The 19,918-nt window shown below is 42.3% G+C and overlaps 1 protein-coding gene across 1 annotated transcript in view; it reads left to right on the forward strand.

Annotated features, from left to right (window-relative positions):
• The window catches only part of DNAH8 (dynein axonemal heavy chain 8), a 131,578-nt gene that overhangs the window by 18,548 nt on the left and 93,112 nt on the right, over nucleotides 1-19,918 (forward strand). Inside the window, exons 10-23 of the mRNA XM_081854116.1 lie at nucleotides 758-865; nucleotides 2,732-2,833; nucleotides 3,629-3,775; nucleotides 4,749-4,946; nucleotides 5,683-5,759; nucleotides 6,814-6,913; nucleotides 8,945-9,064; nucleotides 11,842-11,977; nucleotides 13,041-13,228; nucleotides 14,239-14,319; nucleotides 14,754-14,870; nucleotides 15,417-15,533; nucleotides 16,770-16,914; nucleotides 19,609-19,721. Of these exons, the coding sequence (XP_081710242.1) occupies nucleotides 758-865; nucleotides 2,732-2,833; nucleotides 3,629-3,775; nucleotides 4,749-4,946; nucleotides 5,683-5,759; nucleotides 6,814-6,913; nucleotides 8,945-9,064; nucleotides 11,842-11,977; nucleotides 13,041-13,228; nucleotides 14,239-14,319; nucleotides 14,754-14,870; nucleotides 15,417-15,533; nucleotides 16,770-16,914; nucleotides 19,609-19,721 (1,749 nt within the window). The remainder of the gene's footprint in view (nucleotides 1-757; nucleotides 866-2,731; nucleotides 2,834-3,628; nucleotides 3,776-4,748; nucleotides 4,947-5,682; nucleotides 5,760-6,813; nucleotides 6,914-8,944; nucleotides 9,065-11,841; nucleotides 11,978-13,040; nucleotides 13,229-14,238; nucleotides 14,320-14,753; nucleotides 14,871-15,416; nucleotides 15,534-16,769; nucleotides 16,915-19,608; nucleotides 19,722-19,918) is intronic.

A 19,918-nucleotide genomic window follows, 5' to 3' on the forward strand; every position in this document is an offset into this window, starting at 1 on the left:
CTTTAAAAAGGCTCCTTCGCGGGTCGGGGGGGCGCAAACAGTGCCCGCCGAGTCACCAAGTCCATGGGTTTCAGCGCCCATGGTTTTTGAGGGTCCCCGCGTCGCCGGCGCAGTGGGACCCAGCCCCTGCCGAGCAGGCTCCCTCCGGAGCTTGGAGGGAGTCCGCCATTCGACGATGGCGCCAACCCGGAAGTCCGAACCTAGGGTTGTTCTTGGCTTCTTGGTTGTGATTTGTTTGGGAGAAATAAACCCACAAACACTAGGTAGGAGCAAAGCAGGAATGCACAAACTGCACGCACCAGCACATGACAAAAGCAGCTTGCTGGGTGAAGCAGAGCAACTACGCCATCTTCCTGGCAAGCAGGTTGCTATTGTTTACCAGGAGGGAGAGGAATGAAGCAGCGCGGAGGTCAGTGTGGTGCCTGTGTGCCAAATTAGCTCTGCTGGTGCATTTGTGACTTAGCAGTGCATCTGAGCACAACCTTTATGTAAATGGGGCAGTGGCCATTATCCTGAAACATGAAGGTCTGGGGGATGGAGCATCAGTGGTGATGGCAGAAGGGAGGAACCGAGTCCAGCAGTACACATTGCACATGCAGAGGATACACACAGAGCTCTCCAGTACTTCTCTGTTCAGTTATTTAGCCTGTTCACAAGAGAGACACCTGTTTCCTGCTTTTCAGCCCCGCAGCTGGTAGTTTAAAGCATCTTGTCTCACATCATGAATTTATCTAATTCTACAAAATGTTTGTTTTAGGTTTCCATGGCCCACGGAATACAGAACTTGATTAACGCTATCCGAATGATTCATAGTGTTTCAAGATACTATAACACTTCTGAGAGAATGACGTCACTGTTTATAAAAGTAGGTGGAGATGTGTATGTAAATTTAAAGGAGCAGATTTTCCCCCAGAATGCAAAATGAGAGAATCAGGTGCTTTATGTAAAGTAATCCCACACACTCTAGCCAACTGAGGTAACTGCCAAACCCTCTTTGCCAGTTGTCCGCTTGCTTGCTCATTCTCCCTCCTCCTCGGTGCTGAACTTCCTTATATTATGGTTGTGATAAGTCAGATCTTTCCATTTACAGCATGTGTTTCATGGAGAGAGGGAGAGAGAGAGACAGAGAGTGGGTGTCTCAGGAAGATGGCACAGAAGTCAGGGAAGAGACGGGAATAGAGATGCATGGGAGAAAAGCTGCGGGTGGAAGAGAGTAAATGTGTCTCATATGTTGACGGGGGAAGTAGTTACACTTCATCCTTGTCCTTTCCCTCCATAACATGGGGTCTCTTCCATGGCTGCTTTTTCCACAGAAGATGGCTCATGCAATTTCCCTTCAGAATAAAAATTTGCTTGTGCCACACCTTATTTTTTAGTGATAAGAAATACCTTGGGAAACAAAAAGAAACAACTCCTAGCAGTGCTTGATTTATAACACAGAATGCAGCTACTTCATAATATGATTGTGGGGCATCCAGAAAGTATAAGACAATAGCATGTTTATTGTAATAATGTATTATTCTCAAAATAACAAGTATTATTCTCAGTATATAATGATAACCAAGCCTATTATATAAGTATGTGCACAAATGCACTGAGAGGTGGGAGCTTGCTTTTGCCGGGAAAGCTCATTTATATTAGGTCCAATTTGAGGCAAACTCTCCTCTCCTCATCAACACAAAGCAGCCTTTCTCTTTTCTGATCTTTCATATTGAGTCAGAGTTGAAAATCCCTGTTCACAACAATATGTCATGGAGAACTGTAGAGGATTAGCCAGCGTTCCATATTCTGTAAATAAAAAATATTATTTTGATACTACATTGCACTGAAATGTTAAAATGTTTCTTTGATTGCCCTTGGATCTTCTCGTCACACTTGACATCCTTTCCTGCTATACCAGTATGGCACACTGCACCCCTTGAGAACCACTGTCATAGACAGATAGTATGTAGTCAGCAGTGGCGTAGCGTGGGGGGTGCAGGGGGGGCCGGCCGCACCGGGCGCAACATCTGGGGGGGCGCGCTTGCCGCCTCCGGAGTCGCCGAAGAGCCTCGGGCGCAAGCTGTAGCAGAGCCCCATGTCTCACGGAACCGACGAGCTGTGCGCGCGTCCGGGCTGGAGGCGTCCGACAGGTAGCGGCTCTCAGCGCTTGCCGCAGACCCTGCGCGTCAGGGCCACGGAGGGCGCGCCAGGCAGCCCCTCCTCACAGCCCTGCCGTCGCTGCTGCAGCTGCTGGGCCATGTTGCATTTTCCCCGCCTCTCTGCCCTCCTCCTCCTCCGGGCAAGCGGCGTCGTTTGGGTGGCAGCGCCAGCGGCAACTCACCTCAGATCACCTGACACGGACCCGCCGCCGCCACCGTGGCTACCTTACCGTAAATACCCCAGCCCAGGCAGCAGCAAGAAGAAGCTGGCAGCGGTGGCAGGTTAGGGGTTAGGGGCGCAAATTACTTGCCTTGCCCCGGGTTAGGGGGCACAAATTACTTGCCTTGCCCCGGGTGCTGACAACCCATGCTACGCCGCTGGTAGTCAGGACTTTTTTTTTAGCCGGAACTCACCAGAATTCAGTTCCCTCTCAGGTGGGCGCCATTGCCATGATAAGAGAACAAGGGAAGCATTCATGTTAAGTTCCGGCACTTCTTCTTCTAGAAAAATAGCACTGCATACAGTATATATTTTTCCTTCTATTCTAACAATTCTGACATAATGTTTTCTCTGTCTTTTTGTACGATAGGTTACAAATCAAATGGTAACAGCATGTAAGGCATATATTACTGATGGAGGTTTTAATCGTGTATGGGAACAGGATACTCCTATAGTAATTAAGAAAATTCAGGTTTGTGTGGCAACAGTGCATGATTTCAGTAGGCGTTACAACTGCTCCCTGCAGATGTTTTTCTGAAAGTGTGTTTGTGTGTGTACATATATTATAATGATTTTTTTTTGTTGTGCAGTAAGACTCTGGTTTTCATTCTCAATAAGCTGCTATAGTGTATTCTCGTTACATCTATTAGTCCAATATGTATAGTATAATAATTTACATGTTCCTTTTATATTTGAAAAATTCTGATTGCTCTATCTTAGCAGATTTTGCTTCCTAATTAGGTCTCAGGGGATTTGCCTCAGTACAGCACTCTGTGGTTTGGTTTTTACACTAGGAAATGAAAAGAAATTAATTTTGAATTGTTACAAAATAGGAAGCATTTTGTCATCATTTCCCCTTAATTAGCGAGAAACGTTCAGTAGTCAGGGCAGGAGAGGGAAGAACACTCATCATATAAGCTAAGAAAACTTTCTCCACAAAACTCCCACTGCTTGCCCACGTGAGCAAAAATAAATTTAGGTCTCTTCACATTTCAGTAGATGACAACCATTAAAGCTATATGAAATATTAATTTTGCATATAAAAATGCAAAGACAAATTCTAATTGGGCAGTGCCACGTACACAGGAAAAACAACTGTAAATGGTAGGATTTTTTTCTTGCAATAATTGGAATATTGAATTGATTTATTGAATTTCTGTCCTGCCCACGCAGAGGGCTAAAGAGACAGCTTATAGCTGTAGGCAGCCTGCCTAATAAACCTTTCTTGCTTGCTTGCTGGTACTAATTGCTATCTATTTGTTCTTAGGACTGTATTTTTCTGTTTAAAGAGTATCAGAAGAGTTTTCATAAAACAAGAAAACAAATTTTGGAGACTTCAGGGGAGAAGACATTCGAAGTCTCTGAGATGTATATTTTTGGCAAATTTGAAGCTTTCTGCAAAAGGCTAGAAAAGGTACGTGTGCTTCAAAAACCTGTTTTAAGAATAAAACACCATGTATTTAAATGTAATAGATTTCAGCCTATTACATAAAGGATCACATTAACATAAGTCGAGGAGTTCATTAAGGTGTTGGTGGTTATCTTCTTTGAGGGTTGGGAACTACCTTCTGTTGTCACAATCTAGAGTTAAAACCAATGCTCCCAGTTCTTTCAGGTACATTTTGTCCAACTGTAAAGTAAAGGTAAAGGTACCCCTGCCCGTACGGGCCAGTCTTGACAGACTCTAGGGTTGTGCGCTCATCTCACTCTAGAGGCCGGGACCCAGCGCTGTCTGCAGACACTTCCGGGTCACGTGGCCAGCGTGACGAAGCTGCTCTGGCGAACCAGCACCAGAGCAGCACATGGAAACGCTGTTTACCTTCCCGCTATAAAGCAGTACCTATTTATCTACTTGCACTTAAGGGTGCTTTCGAACTGCTAGGTGGGCAGGAGCTGGGACCGAACGATGGGAGCTCACCACGCCGCGGGGATTCGAACCGCCGACCATGCGAGCGGCAAGTCCTAGGCGCTGAGGTTTTACCCACAGCGTCACCCGTATTTGGGCCAAACACACACTGGGGTGGTAAAATGATATCAGAGTTGTAATACTTTAGACTGCGGTTGTGGGTTGTGTGGAAATCGCTTCAAAAAGAAAACTTCATGTCAGTGAGAAGAGTTCTAACCTAGTATTTGTGACATGGTAATCCTACCAAGCCTTTGACTTATTAATATTCTACAGCCTTTTAAATATATTTGTGGGATGGAGGGGTATTACTTTGTTTTGTTTTTGTTTTCACTACTTATTTTGTGCTTCTATCCTGTATTTTTATCTTGTGAGCTGCCCTGGTATCTTTGGATGAAGGGCAGTACAAAAATTTAATAAATCATAAAAATAAAAATTACAGGAGTCCATTATCTTTATAGTGAAAACAACCCCCCTATTTTAGATTACAGAGATGATAACCATAGTTCAAACCTTTTCTGCGCTGAGTATGTCCACCATTGAAGGAATTGATATTATGGCAATTAAGTTCAAAAACATCTACCAAAGCGTTCAAAAGAAAAAATACGATATTCTTGACCCACGGAAAACAGAGTTTGATGTGGATTTTGCAGATTTCATGACAAAAATTGAAAATTTAGAGGTAAGTAACATAACTACTGATTAAGTGATAGAAATTGTTGGTGTTTTTGAGATTTAAGTCATAGTGAGAGAATTGAATCTGATAAATTAACTTAAGTCCATTTATTTCACTGGATCTACTTGGCATCTTATTGGAGTATGAGTAATGTTGGATATCACCTATACACTTTTTATATTTAATTAAGATTCTGTCAGTTATATACATTTATAAATTCCAGTGTATCCTTACTTCCTAAATAGGAGTGGTCCTCTCAAAGAGCCAGCCATGCTTTTCTGGTTTGGGGGGCTTTCCTCCCTAAAGCATAATTTTTGCCTGCAAATATGGAGGGGTGCTCCTGACTGTAGCAACTGACTTCCTTCCTCCTCCCAAATCCCTGTTTGGGTGCCCTGTGCATTGGGCACCCACTTTATCCAGCTCTTCTGTTTTGTTTAATCTGTTCTGCACTGCTTTTGTTTGGAATTGTTTTACTTGTTTAAGATTGTATGGTTATATTGCTGTAACCTGCCCTGAGACGTTATGGTGGGTGAGAAATCTTACGCATAAATAAAGGAAACAAATACTAATTATTTTGCCTCTTGTTATCTTTGTAGAAAACCCACAGCTAATTATTTAGCCTGCAGTCCTAAACATCTACTGTACTTAGGAGTAACTCCAGCTGTCTTCAGTGGGCTTACTCACAGATAAGTGGGATTCCAGCCTCAGTTGCTGCCATTAAATGTTTCAATTTTTTATTTAGGTCCAGATACAGACATTTATGGCTGGTTGTTTTGGACGAATCTTGTCTTCACAACATGCTCTCCAGCTCCTTCAAAGGTATGGCAAACATGTTTAGGAAATACTTTAAATTAGAGGAACCAGCAGGCTTTTTCAAACACGCAGTGCAGTCCAGACTGCACAGTTGGGTGATAGTTAAGCATATGCAATTCTAGTAAGATCATGCTGTTTCTCTTGCACATCTTTCAAACAATACATTCCCTCTTCTCTAAAATACAGTTGAGCTATAAAAGGTGTCACGTGCCAGTTTATTTCTCATTTCCTTTGTAGCACAGTTACCACCATCTGAAGCAAAGTAGTTTATATTCTTGTGGCTTAAATTTACTAAGAAGGCTCCAGGACAATTATCACATAATAATTGGCTTACTGGAGAATAATGTCACTGCAGGGTGAACATCTTTAACGTGAGGAAAGTGCTTCCACTGGATGGATAGCCATGTAGCGGAAGCTGCTTCACATTGCAGCTAAACTGGTGATAACAATGCGGTTTGCTGTGGTGACCAGGTAAAGCTCAAAAGGGAAATGCACACCTCCAAATGCTTTGAGGGCACATGCTGGGCAGTCACAATTAGCTATGGCTCCCTGGCTTATCTTCATTTCAGATTTGGTGATGTGACTTTTCCCTTCACAGACGTGCAGCAAATGCCATTTGGCCACAGCGCACAGAATTACTATGTATTTTTAATCTTTGTTGGAAGCCGGCCAGAGTGGCTGGGGAAACCCAGCCATTATTAAATAAAATAATAATAATAGACGAGGAAGAAATGGTTCCCCTCTGCTAATCATAGGTGATTAGATAGGTTGGAGAGGGCAGCACATTTTATGTAATAATAATAATAATAATAATAATAATAATAATAATAATTCTTTCTTCCTCGTCTCTTTCTCACACAGCATAACTTCCATGATGCTGTAGACTTAAGTAGTTAGGCACCCTGGGAAATTTATATTCAAGTTCAGGATAGACATGCATCTAAATAATACACAGAAGTGGTTTTCTTCATTCATTGCAGCCACAACATGTGTTAACAGTAACCTAATAGTAGGTTGACTAACCTTTCAGCGGAGACTGTTGACCGTTTAATCTCTTTAGGTTTCAGAAGCTGAATATGCCATGCCTTCAGCATGAAATCGCACACACAATCGGGCGTATTCTTCAGCATTATGTTGCAGAGCTTGAGGCAACTAAAAAGGTACTTATGATGCAATCCTTAGCATGCCTAATCAAATGCAAGACCCATTCAGGTCCTTGGGAAATGTTACAAGTGGCCAGCGGGATGCGACTGGTGCTGTGGCCTACACCACTGAGCCTCTTGCTGATCGAAAGGTCAGCAGTTTGAATCCCTGTGACGGGGTGAGCTCCTGTTGCTCTGTCCCAGCTCTTGCTAACCTAGCAGTTTGAAAGCATGCCAGTGCAAGTAGATGAACAGGTACCACTGCGGTGGGTGGGAAGGTGCGCTCAGGCACTCATCATGGTGTCCCCTTGCACCAGAAGCAGTTTAGTCATTCTGGCCACATGACCCGGAAAGCTGTCTGTGGACAAACACTGGCTCCCTTGGCTTGAAAGCAAGATGAGCACTGCAACCCCATAGTCGCCTTTGACTGGACTTAACCATCCAGGGGTCCTTTACCTTTACCTTTTACAAGTGGCCAGCAGAGCAGGGCAGCTGGCATGGTGCAGTGACAGTGGTAGGAGCATCAGACTGGCTCCACGGCTGCGCATGTACCATGCCATTGTGCACCTCCTTTTCACATTGGGAAGTCAGGTAAGCAAAGTTTCTCTGTCCTGCCAGTTGCTACCGCTGTCAAGTAAATGTGTTTTGGATTGCAATCTTAGTGCATTTACCTTGAGTAGCCACCTTTACTTGTTAATTTAATCAGTTTTAGTTGTAGAGAATAATTTTATTTGATGGGGGCAAAATGTTAACAGCCGGAGTGTGACTTAGTATTCCCTGGGGTGGTGTTGTTGTTGTTGTTTTGAGGGTGTCATGGTTCTGGTGTGGAATTGTAATAGGAAGAGGGCCCTTATGACAGTTAAAGTGGAGATACATTCAAAAAATTGCTTATAGATAAAAAAGACAAAAATATTAATAGTAGTGGATGGATGGCATGGTGAGGCATTTACTTGACCTCCTGGTAGGTGAGTGACTGCTGCTTACCAGGAGGGGGAGGGCAGCAAGGTTTAAACGTACCAGCAGGAGCAGCAGATTGGCTAAGCTGGTGCGTTTGCATCTCACTGACCTTGCTGGCACCTTGCCCCACCATGCGGTGAGCTACTAACATTAAATATGGCCATCCCCTGTAACAATAAACAATTCCTTTTATTAAAACGTAAACATACAGTAAGTTTAAAAGCTGGTGATAAATCAGCTAATTTTTTTTAGCTGACCTACAGCCATAACAATGAAAGATCTAAAATACTTAATACAACAGGAGAAGCAGAGAAACACTATTTGTATATCTATGTTTTTTGGTAGCATTACAGACTAATTTTTAATATTATCTTTGGAAATGCTGGATTATAGAATAATCAGCCTTAAATGGTTTCAGGATGGGGTATTGGAAGTTCTGCCTACAGGAACACAAACCTGCTCATGGTCTGCCACTGTAATCAGATTGGCAACAACTAGAAACAATCCCTTTCTAGTGATGGCCATTGTTTATGGAACTTGCACTGAAAGGATGTGCAGCTGGCCACGTTAGTGCTAACTTTTAAAAGGGCATCAAAAATCTATTTTTTTCAGATTTGGCTGAGCTCTTTTATTAAGAAAACTTTGACTTTTTTAGATTGTTGCTTTTAGATTTTTCAACTTCAGCAGTTGAAAATGTATTGAACTTTCTGTTCCAGCTAAAAGCTTTTTAAAATGACGTATTGCTAGTTTTGTTTTGCTGCTTTTAAAATCCGTTTTAGCAGTGAAAGTTTCAGTTGTATTTCATTGTATTTTGTAATTTGCTATATTATTTTTGTAAGCTGCCTTGATAGGGTATTGTCAGTTCCAAATAGTTACAGAGGTATGTCTCATAGCTAAAGCAAGGGATGGAGAGCCTGTGGCCCTCCAGATGTTACTGGACTGCAATTCCTGCCATCCCTGACCATTGGCAATGTTTGCTGGGGTTGAAGGGGATTGGGATTCAACGGCACCTGGAGTGCTGTAGGTTTCCCACCCCTGATATAAAGTATTAGCAGAAGGCATGTTTTAAATTTGACATTTGCTTTATTGCAGCTTTATCAGGCTCAAAAGGAGGATCCTCCCCTGGCTCGAAACATGCCCCCTGTAGCAGGAAAGATATTGTGGGTGAGGCAGCTGTTCAGGCGTATCAGTGAGCCAATCAACTATTTCTATGTAAGTTTCCGATTATCACCCACCTGAAAGTGACATAATCTGTAAACCACAGCCAGCAGCTCAATTACATTGTCTCGCCTCTCTGTGGTCCACTGGCAATAATACTGCTTGTTAATATCACCTTACTTCCGATCTTCCAGAAAGTGCTGCCTGAGTGTGGAATGATATAGAAGAGTCTGCAGGTGGAGCTGTTTTGCTGAGTTTGAAAGCAATATCCCAGCTCACTAGTATCTAGTGCATATTTCCACAGTTGTTTGATTCTTGTTAGCCGTAGCGCTAAATGCCAGGTTGCTGTCACTTTAAAATTTCTCTGTGTGTCTAGAAAACCCAAAGAAGTTGTCATTATTTTGCTGCAGAGATAAAGGTATCAGGTATCTCAAGAGGATTTTTTTAATTTAAAAAAACAACTGTATGATGTGACATTGTGATTCGAGGACCCGATCCCCGCTTGGGGAATAAAGGCACGAGGACACAGTATATTAGGTTAATGGGCAAGAAAAGGCCACAACTTTATTGATTACAGCATGTGAGAAGGTATTGGCTTAGGCATTGGACCACAGAAAATTAGACTCCACCCACTCGTAGAGAGGTGAGTCTGAGGAGGGGTTAACCACCAGTAAGGGAAGCCTGTTGATGCAAATACAACTATAAGCTCTCCCCTGATGTCACCGAGGGTCGTGCCATGGCCCCCCGCCACGCAGGGCATCAGACAGGATCCACAACCACCGGATTCCTTTAACGGAATACCCAAAAGTGAAGGGGTAGGCGATGGCCACACCTTGCCCTTCCATACACCAACAACACATTCCAGTGCCTAACTGCCAAATACCATGAAAGTTCTGACGATTGCTACGAGGTAGGCGGAAAAAAACCAAGAGGCCGGTGCCAATTTGCCAATTGGAAAAAACTCCTACCAGGCCCCCTGGGCAACCAGTGCGACCAACCAGAGGTCCATAGCAAGGTCAAGCGAGAAGCTATGTACTAAAGGGAGTGGTGGGTGGGTGACTCACGAAAATTGGCAGAGCAATGGTGGGGAGAGCTGGCACGGCCGCATTTGAGCAGCCAGACCACACCCCCACAGTGTCTCCCAATTGGGTGCCCAGCTGGGAGGCATAGCGCACCAGTGGTGATGGCAGGGCAGGGGGCAGAACGCCCCCTGCGTGTTGTGGGAATCAGCTCCTGGTCAGAACCCCTCCCCTCCGGAATGCTCATCTTCATTCCTGAAGAAGTATCCCATCTATCCAGGATATAAGAAATGATTAGAGCAGGAGTATATAACCCTCAGTTCAGTAATCTGCTCCGCTCCCCAAGACAACTTTTTCTGGCTCCACAACACCTCACCATTTTTTTGGGGGGGGGGGAGGCGTGTTAATGCAGATACTGCCCTGGGATGAGCAGATAAGTCAGTGGCTTGATGCACATGAAAATTACTCCCTCCCTGGTCATCACACTGATCATTTGAAGAGCAGTAGGGAGCAAAAAAACCCCTCGGTTGATCTGAATGGATGTATGTTGTGTATGTGCATGTGAAAGTGAAAGTGAAAGTGAAAGAGTGGGGTGGCCATGCCCACATTTGGTCACACCCACCATCGGTATGCAGCCCCTCTGATGCTTGGGCAAAAAGAATTATTAGCTACCGTGTGTTACAGGCATATTCACTCTTACCCCCTTTCCATTTTCCTTTTCCAGTGGAGAGCCTAACTACATGTTGCTTTAGGTGTGTAGAGTGCAGCATCTGTGGTTTATAAACTTTCATTTAAGTTTTCATCAAGAAATCATATAGGGAAGGGTGTGTGTGTTAATTCTTTCTGCCTGTGATCGTGTCAAAAATCCTTCTTAGCAGCGATTGCTTTAGAAAGAGAAGTCCTGTTACCGTCAACAGGATCTGTTTTATAAGGCTAGTTGCCATGTGAGGTGTAATTTTCATCTGTATTACAGCTGGGAAAGGAATGGATTATGCCTGACTGTGCATTGCAGTTCAGAATAAAACTACAGCCCATGCTTAGTATCACTGCGTGGTAAACATTTAATGTAATGTGTAGTTAGGTCCTGGATCCCTGACACCTGGAGACGCCTGAAGATGCTCAGTTCTCACTGGACTGTTTGAGCTTTTTCCTTTCTTTTCCTTTCCTTTCAGTTTGCATATTTATATACTACTGTGCACCTGGCTGGGAAGAGGGGAAATTCTCTAGGAATGCAGACATCGCTGTCTTATTTGTAGAAGGGTCCAGTTAACTTCAAAACTAGTAGGAACTCAAAACACCTGAGTTGGCAATTATCAATAAAAACTATCATGTAATAGTTTTCTTTATACCTTTTGGCCAGGATCCAAAAAGATGTTCCATGCGAGTGCAGGATTGAGCCACAAACGCAGCCCAAGGTTTCATTAGCTTTCCCTCCAGCATTTCCGAACTGTCAAAAGAGATAAACAACTATGTGTTGTAAAAGTTGCTTATCTATTCAGCAGCAGGAACTGCTGGAGAGAAAGTGAACAAACCCCAGACTGCTTATGCGTTTCTCCTTCATGTATTTATTTGACTTTGGGCCGAGGCATATAAAAGCTGAATTATGATGCTGTCTGTAATTACACTGAAGGAGCACTGGTGCGCATTAACAGCATATGTGTAATACTGAAAGCCTTTTTTATCACATTATGCAAGATCATACAGTATGTCTGGGGGCGAAACAGATACCTTCTTCATTAATTTTATTTTTAATTAAAGGACACCGTATTTCATTCACTTACCTTTTTATTATGTATTTCAATATTTCAACAGAAAAATTCAGATATCTTGGCAAGCGCAGAAGGTAAAGCAGTTGTTCGATTATTCAATAGAATTTCCTATGTATTAGTGGAGTTTGAGGTGCTCTTTCACACAGCTTGGATGAAGGAAATTTCACAGCTACAGTATGGTATGTTGCTTGAGCTGCAATGAATATTACTAAATATTCCTCCCACCCTGTTGGCATTGCTCACCAGCCCTGTGTACTCCCCATCCCCTCACAGTTCCTTTAATCCCCATCCGGCCTGTCACCACCCCTACCTATCCACTATCCCCCCCCTCACCCTATTGCCAATCCATAATCCCTCACAGCTCACCTCAGACCACCATCCCCACACAGCTTGCCCGAGTCCCAAGACTGGTGCAGCCACTCCCAGGGGAGAGGGGAACGAAGAGGAGAAAGTCTTCAGCCCCCTCTGCCTTGCACTGCCACTAACAGAAGAACTGCACGTTTTCTTCTTGCGATGGTGGGTGGTGGACAAAGGGGAGCAAGACTTCCTCTCTTTGTGGTGGTAGCACGTGCAACAGCAGTGTGGGGGGCATGAAGGACCGCCTCTTCCCATATGAACCTACTTGGTCCCTGAGATTATTTTCTGAGGCCCTCCTTCATGTGCCTCCTCCTTAAGAGGTTCGGAGGGTGGCAACATGAGAACGGACCTTCTCTGCAGTGGCTCCCCATCTGTGGAATGCTCTGCACAGGGAAGTTCGCCTGGCGCCTTCAATATACACCTTTAGGCACCAGGCAATAACGTTCCTTTTCAACCAGGCCTTTGGTTGATCTTATTGATGTCCATCACCCTTTTAGAATGTGGCTTTTTGGGGGTAATTGGGTTACTGCTTTTGGTTTGATTTTATATGTTGTGGTCTTGTTGTGATACCTCTGGGTATAAGTTGAATAAATAATAATAAATAATGAAGGTTTGCGGGGGCCACTTACACTGCCTTCCTGCTCACTTGCTCTGTTGAACCACCTGCCCATTTGCCCACTCACTGGCTTCCCCCAATGTTGTCACACTGCATAGGCGACCACATGAACTGCCGCACAAAGACTTTTATCCTTACAAAACTAATACATAGCAAGATCGTATCACTGCAGTTGCCAGCTTGGCTCTTGGCAACATTATGACTTTATGCGATAGAAAAATGGACCTAAAACTGTAGGATGTCTTCCCCAAACCCCAATTTAATTTCAGCATTGCAGGTTACACTCTTGGTTCGTCATCCTGAAACTGGAAAGCTTTTGGTTAATTTTGACCCCAAGATTTTAGAGATTGTCCGAGAGACAAAATGCATGATAAAAATGGGACTAGATGTGCCCGAAGAGGCAAAGAGGATAGTTAAGATTGAAAGCCATGTTAAGGCAAACAAATTAAGCTTGGAGGTAGGTAAACGTTGATTATATATATTCTTTTCTAAATAATGTGCAATTTCGGTTGGATTTTTGTATCATGTCAGCCTGTTTTTCCTGGGTATCAGGCCATCATGTAGGTGGGTAGGTTGGCAATTGGTGCCACCTAATCCCCAAGGCAGGAAATGTTCCAGAGTCAAGGTATACATGGCTGCATGACTACTGTTCTGAAATCTATTTCTGAATCAGTTTCTTTATGTCTCCAACTAATAAACACAATTGCCTAGATAATGGAAAAATAGTCATGATGATTTAGTTGTGTGATGATGATTTAGATGTGTGAATATACCTCTTTGTCACTTAAAAATCATAGCTGGTTTTTTTTTTTGGGGGGGTGACTATAGAGAGACTTTAAAAATTAAAGATAGAGCCTGGTTGTCATGTCTATTTTGACTCTAAGCTCTGTCATACAGAGAACACCTGCAGCCCAATTAATCTTATGTGTGGTTCTGTGGTGGAATACTGGCTATGGGGAGAGAAGCTTCATGTCTGAAGTTTTAAATGAGAAAGTTTAAAATGTCCTATTTTCAGATTCTTTGAATCATCAAGGCTTCTCGGGGAGATCAGAGGTCAGAGCTCTTTGTCTGAGGAGAAATATCTTTCTTAATACTTGTGATACTCCTGTCAGTGAAGCCACGAAGCACATGGCAGTCAGTAAATCCTCACCTATTTTTTTTCATTGAATGGCTCGTGCTTTCAAATAGCATACACAGGAACATTAGGAAGAACTTCCTAACAGGACATACATGCTGTTCAATAGTGCAACAGGCAGCCACAGCCAGTAGCAGATAATTATTTACTAGAGGTTTTTAAGCAGAGGATGAGATGTATCAGGATTTTCTGTGTTGGCAGAAAGTTGAACCAAACATCTCTTTGAAGTACCTTCTAACTCTTCCAAAATTTGGCTAATATTCTACTGTACAGTCACATTGTAAATTCTGTTAAAATTCGTTAAGCTATTGAATATTTGTTTTAAATTTCAGAATATTCTACACTGCTATGAAAATTTGTGTCAAGAAGTACCAACTGTCTTTGTCAATTTGATGGCACCCAAAATGAAGAAGGTAAGTTGTGACTGGTAGCATAGAAGGCATGCAGGGCAGCAGTAGGCAGAGCCCATTTCCTCTTGTTTTGACCTATCCTCCTCTCCGTTGAGTTCTACAAAGGTGACGCCGAGACTGTACAAATCCAGGACTTTATACCAATCCACAGGGGATCTATTGCAGATTTTGATTTGAAAAATATATATAGATATTGTAGAATTAGATAAAAGGAGATAATAGAGAAACTAAAGATGATTCCATATTTGTGAGTTTAAGAATAAATTTATTAGGATTGGAGAAAATGTTTATGATTAGTATATTTAACTTTACACAGTATAATCTATAAAGAAAGGCTTAGTGAAATACTTAACTATCATTACGATTTGTTATATGCTATAGCATTCACAATAAATGCCTATTTTTCCTGTCTTTGTCTTTTTTCCTACTTTCTGTAGGTAGAATCTGTGCTGAGGCAAGGGCTTACCATTTTAACCTGGTCGTCTTTGACTTTAGATAGCTTCTTCCAAGAAGTTGATGAAGTCATAAAAATGTTTAATCAGCTTTTGAAGAAGGTAAACCTGATTTTGAACATGTGTTCAACAGGTTTTGTTGTTGTTTTATTGCTAATATTGCACCATCAGCTTGGGATGTATGGAGTGTTAGGGGAAGAGTAGTACCTCTGGTATGAGACACATTGTGTTCCTTCGGGGGTAGTTTGTCCACCTTTGGTACCCATCCTGCACTCAGCTCTCACCTGTGTCTTCTAGAAGCTATCAGCATCTGACTGCAGCCAGCAGAGCCCAGGAATGGTTTTGACTGGCCAGCTAAACCAGGTGAGGGTAGCCAATGGGTCTCAAACCCTTAGTGAGTTAGGGACTTCCCATGCATGTGAAGACAAGGGCAAAGCAGGGGTGGGGGCTCAAATCCTGTGGGCATGTGGAACTAGTTGTGTGGATTTGAATCACAGCCCTTGTACTTTAACTTCATTGATGTTTTTGGGTGAGTTAGGTTTTTGCCCCTCAAAATCAAAATTTATGGGATTCCCGAAATAATACTGTTGTGGAAACCTTTGAAAGACATTGGCATGTTATTAACTATCTTTTTTTTTTTTTTAACAGATTAATGACTTAAGCGAAATGCAGATTGATTTAACAATGAAAGATATGGCAAATACCCTATTACTTATACTACCAGAAAGTCCCACAAAAGTGGAGGATTTACTTGCACGCAATGAGGTGACCACAATTTAAAAAAATTAATGGAACAAATATATTTCCAAACAGACATTTTTATTTGTCACTTTGATTGATTGTGTGTGCGAGCAGGCAACAACATTACTGATTAGTTCTCATACACTCCTTTGCCTCTCACCTCACCTGACCATCAGTGCTACTACTTTATACATGAGTAGACCAGAATCCTGTTCCTAAGTAGCTATCAGTTACATAGACTTGAACTAAAAGATTCTTGTTGTTATTTTATTGAAGCAACATTCTGCACCTTCCATTTGTCCTCTTCCTTTATTTTTTATTCTTAATAAATTTCATTAAAAATTGGTTGCTGGTGTATTGAGGCTCTTGGGTAGCTTTGTGCCAAAACTCTCAGGGTTATTCCAACCCTTCAGGTACCTTGTCACTTGGTTCAAGCTACACTACTCTGGTCTCTGGGGAGAGACAGATATGCTGGATGCTATCTCTCTACTTCCCTTGAACTAAGCCACACCCACACTGGCAAAGTGATCTCAGGTCTCAGGTTAACCCTTTTAGGCATGCAAGTGTGAGTCAATAACTGTATATTACAACATGAGATACCTGTTAAGGCAGAGGAGAGGGAAGACTTGTAGGATTTTGTTGGCATCCACAGCAATATCAAACTTGTCCATTCACCTGGGCTGATAATTTGCCTTGGGACCATGTTCCTATAGTTTGGAAACTTCAGGTTTAAGAAGTAAAATTATGGCAAAATCTTTCTCAGGTGTGTGTTTTGCATATTACCTGAGTGAAGCAACAGATGTCTTGTCTTGGTTTTCTAGGATTGATCTTCGTATTGGGTTCAGCAACTGAGTAGGTTCCTGTAAGGTGGGAAACCTTCACAGTTGCCATAGGAACTCAGTCCTTGTATCATATTTTTTGAAGAATATGATCTTTTTGAATAATATCTAATAATACTGATTGTTCAAACTTTAAGGCCAGATGATTTGTTCTGGTTTAAAGCACTTCAAATTTTGATAATATTAAAATACTGGTAGTGGTAAATATAAGATTATTGCTTTTGAATCTTCAGAAGTGATATGTGTAAATCAAAGTTAAAACGTGTCACTTTTTGTAACCATAAGTAATTAAATACATTTCAAAATAAGTTTTAATTTGTGATATATTATTGGTATTAACTAATGGAATTACAGCCTTGGCCAAGTGTTCTGATCCCCTCCCCCCAGTATTGTAAACATTCTTCCTGTATATCGTGAACAGGTATGCACCAAGGAATGGGCTGAAATCTTAAACAACAGAAGCAGACACATAGAAGATGCCGTGCAAGAACTGATATCTATATTTGAGCATATTTACGAAGTTAAGCGTACTAAGAAACCATCTGTGAGAAAATTTCAACCACAAGGTATTTTTTTACATCCCTGTGTGAAATGTTCAAAAAACCCCAAGTAGTTACATTATTTATGCACATTTTCTTTTCCCTTTCTCGGTGAGGTGTGTGTGTTCTTTGTCCAAGATTAGATGAATATATAAGATTCCTTACTATCAATGATTATAAGAAGGTTTTTTTTTAATGCTTCAAAGGTGACATTCGTTTATTTATTCAAAAGCATTTCTAAACTGCTCCAAATTTAAAAATCTCTATGCAGTATACAAAAATACTACATAAAAACAGCAGAACAGTATTGTAAAAGTAGTGATAAAAATATAAAAAATAATATTTAAAAAACAGATATCATTTCTGGGGCATGTTCCACAGGAGCTTCCATCCCTTGCACTCCCATGCTCTGCCAATAGCCTGTACACTATTGTTATTGTTCCTCATTACATCTTTCTGCCACCCCACCCTATTCAGCCTGCCTGCCTGCCTTCCTGGTTCATCACACCAGCAGTGACTGGTAGATTTGTGATCTGTTAGGAGCCTGCTTCTTTATCCAGGCTGGAGCTCAAATAGGCATTTTGCAATACAATCCTCAGTACACTTCTTTCTATTCAGTGCCTGATCTTGAGACCAGCTATTCTCAAGTGGGCACTGGAGTCTTCATAAAGATCATGGTGACTGTTGTGGCTTATCCACAGCAGGTATTGATACATTTGTACCCTTACTTAGACAACATCATGATTTGGTCATCATCATTCCTTCATTTGGTGTATTGAGACCAGAGGACTATGGGTTTTTCATGAATGCAACAGAGAGTCAGGTGATACCAACACATCACGTACAATACCTGGGTGCCTTGCTAGACACAAGTCTGGAGACTGCAGTGCATGTTGCCGAGAACCAATGGTACAGGGTGTATGGAGTCTGTCATAAGTCAAAGCTTAAATTGGTTAGAACTTTAGGTGGCAAGACTGGCATTGTAGCACTCTGTACCATGGATGAAGCTTCATATGTGATGATAAGACTGGACTATGCCACCACAAAGGCACATATCATTCATTGGGGTATGAAATCTCGTGCACTGCAGTCAGAAGTGACATTGCTTCTAGTACAGGCAGAGAAGAATTTAAGATCTTTGGTAGCAGAAATATGTGCATTGGGTAGACAACTTGAAAGCTGATTGGTTCGATAATCAAAATCAGCAGGAGCCACTGGGAGAGTTCTCTATTCTTTCTGAAGGGTAGGTTCCCTAGAATGGTTTTGTTCCGAGAGAGGGGCTTGAGCCTTGCAAAGTATCGTTATAGGTTTGTGGGGTGCCTGGACCCCGCTTCTAATTCCTGGGTGTAATAATTCCTCTGCTGCTCCAGAGAAGCGGACACGGAGCAATGGTTCCAAACTACAAGAAAGAAGATTCCACCTAAACATTAGGAAGAACTTCCTGACAGTAAGAGCTGTTTGGCAGTGGAATTTGCTGCCAAGGAGTGTGGTGGAGTCTCCTTCTTTGGAGGTCTTTAAGCAGAGGCTTGACAACCATATGTCAGGAGTGCTCTGATGGTGTTTCCTGCTTGGCAGGGGGTTGGACTCGATGGCCCTTGTGGTCTCTTCCAACTTTATGATTCTATGATTCTAATACACTGACTTTAGCATGTTAAAAATACAAGCCAGGAGCCAGCCTTGTGATAGCCACTAAAGATGACTTGATAGCTGTGACAAAGGGAGTGGCTCTGTGCCAGAAGGCAAATGAGAGGGGCCCATCGCTCAACCCATAATTGGTTAGAAAGACAAAACTTCTGAAGTAGAGTTTTAGAGTTTTGCTGGGCTGGAGGGAAGAGGCAGCATGCAAAATATTGCCAGCTGCAGAGGTTCAGAGAACCACGGCGGATTTCTTTTTGAATTCAGGGCTGTGCTTAGGGAGGAAACAAGACTCTCTTTGAGTGTAACACCTTGAAACCCACCACAGTAGGCTCAGGTTATATAGATGTGTGTAAATAAACCATATATTGTAAAGACACTACAGTCTCAGCTGTGCCTTATTTCCAAAGTTAAACATGAACCCCGAGTAAGTGACTGTAACCCCTGGAATCTTGCACAGCTGTGAAGAGTGTTGTGGTGTGCAACTTTATTGCCATTCCAATAGCATCCAGTGACAGTATAAATCTCAGGCTAGACTGTACCCATTTATGCAGAAGGTCTCCAAGGTGAACGGTCTCTGGAATATTAGAGCAGTATAGGTAAGGGAAATTGGCAAATCGGATCCATTACTTTGGGATAATGTTTGGTGCCAAGGGCTGGCTCAGCTGCAGTGCTGCACAAAGTGGGGCTGAGTGTGAGCCATGTCTGCTATTCACCTGATGAAGAACTGGGGTGAATGTGGTCTGCCTGCCTCCCATGTTGTTCCTGCCCAGTTTTTGTCTGACCTTCATATGACTGAATTAACATTTGTGGAGGGGTTTATATACATAGGGCCCACTGTGCAAAGGCTCGACCTACATGACCTATTAACCTCAATTTTGTAGCGTATTGGTTGCAGGGATGAGGCCTATATGTTTTGGGCTTTACGTATGCAAAATCTTATGGAAAAAGTAGGTCTTAGTGCATGGATAGCTGACAGTAATCCTTTCCCTTTCATCGTATGTACAGTGTTTGGTATGAACTTCTGCACAGGACTATCAGTTGAATGAACTATATTAAATTTATTTTATATCTTATTTTCAATAGAAGGGAAGCATGTAGCATTTGGAAGTTCATCAGACGAGAAGACCTCTGTGTCTTCAGGTATCCTTAGTAGTGAAGACGCTGAGGACAGTGAGAAGGAAGATGAGTTTAAAAAGGTATTCCATTGCAAATGAGTAACCGGATATATAGTGCAGGACGCACATTACTGAAACCGAACAGAAAATTATTTGCAAAGCTGTTACACAAGTTGTACAGACAATTTTCAAGTGTTATTTAGCTTTTCCTCCCCTCTCCATTCTTTTGGGGGTACTTAGAAATGAGAGTGGGATTGCAGTCTTTTGTCCTGAACTAT

Source organism: Podarcis erhardii (genome assembly GCF_964252035.2).
Source record: "Podarcis erhardii genome assembly, chromosome: 3".
Lineage (NCBI taxonomy): Eukaryota > Metazoa > Chordata > Lepidosauria > Squamata > Lacertidae > Podarcis > Podarcis erhardii.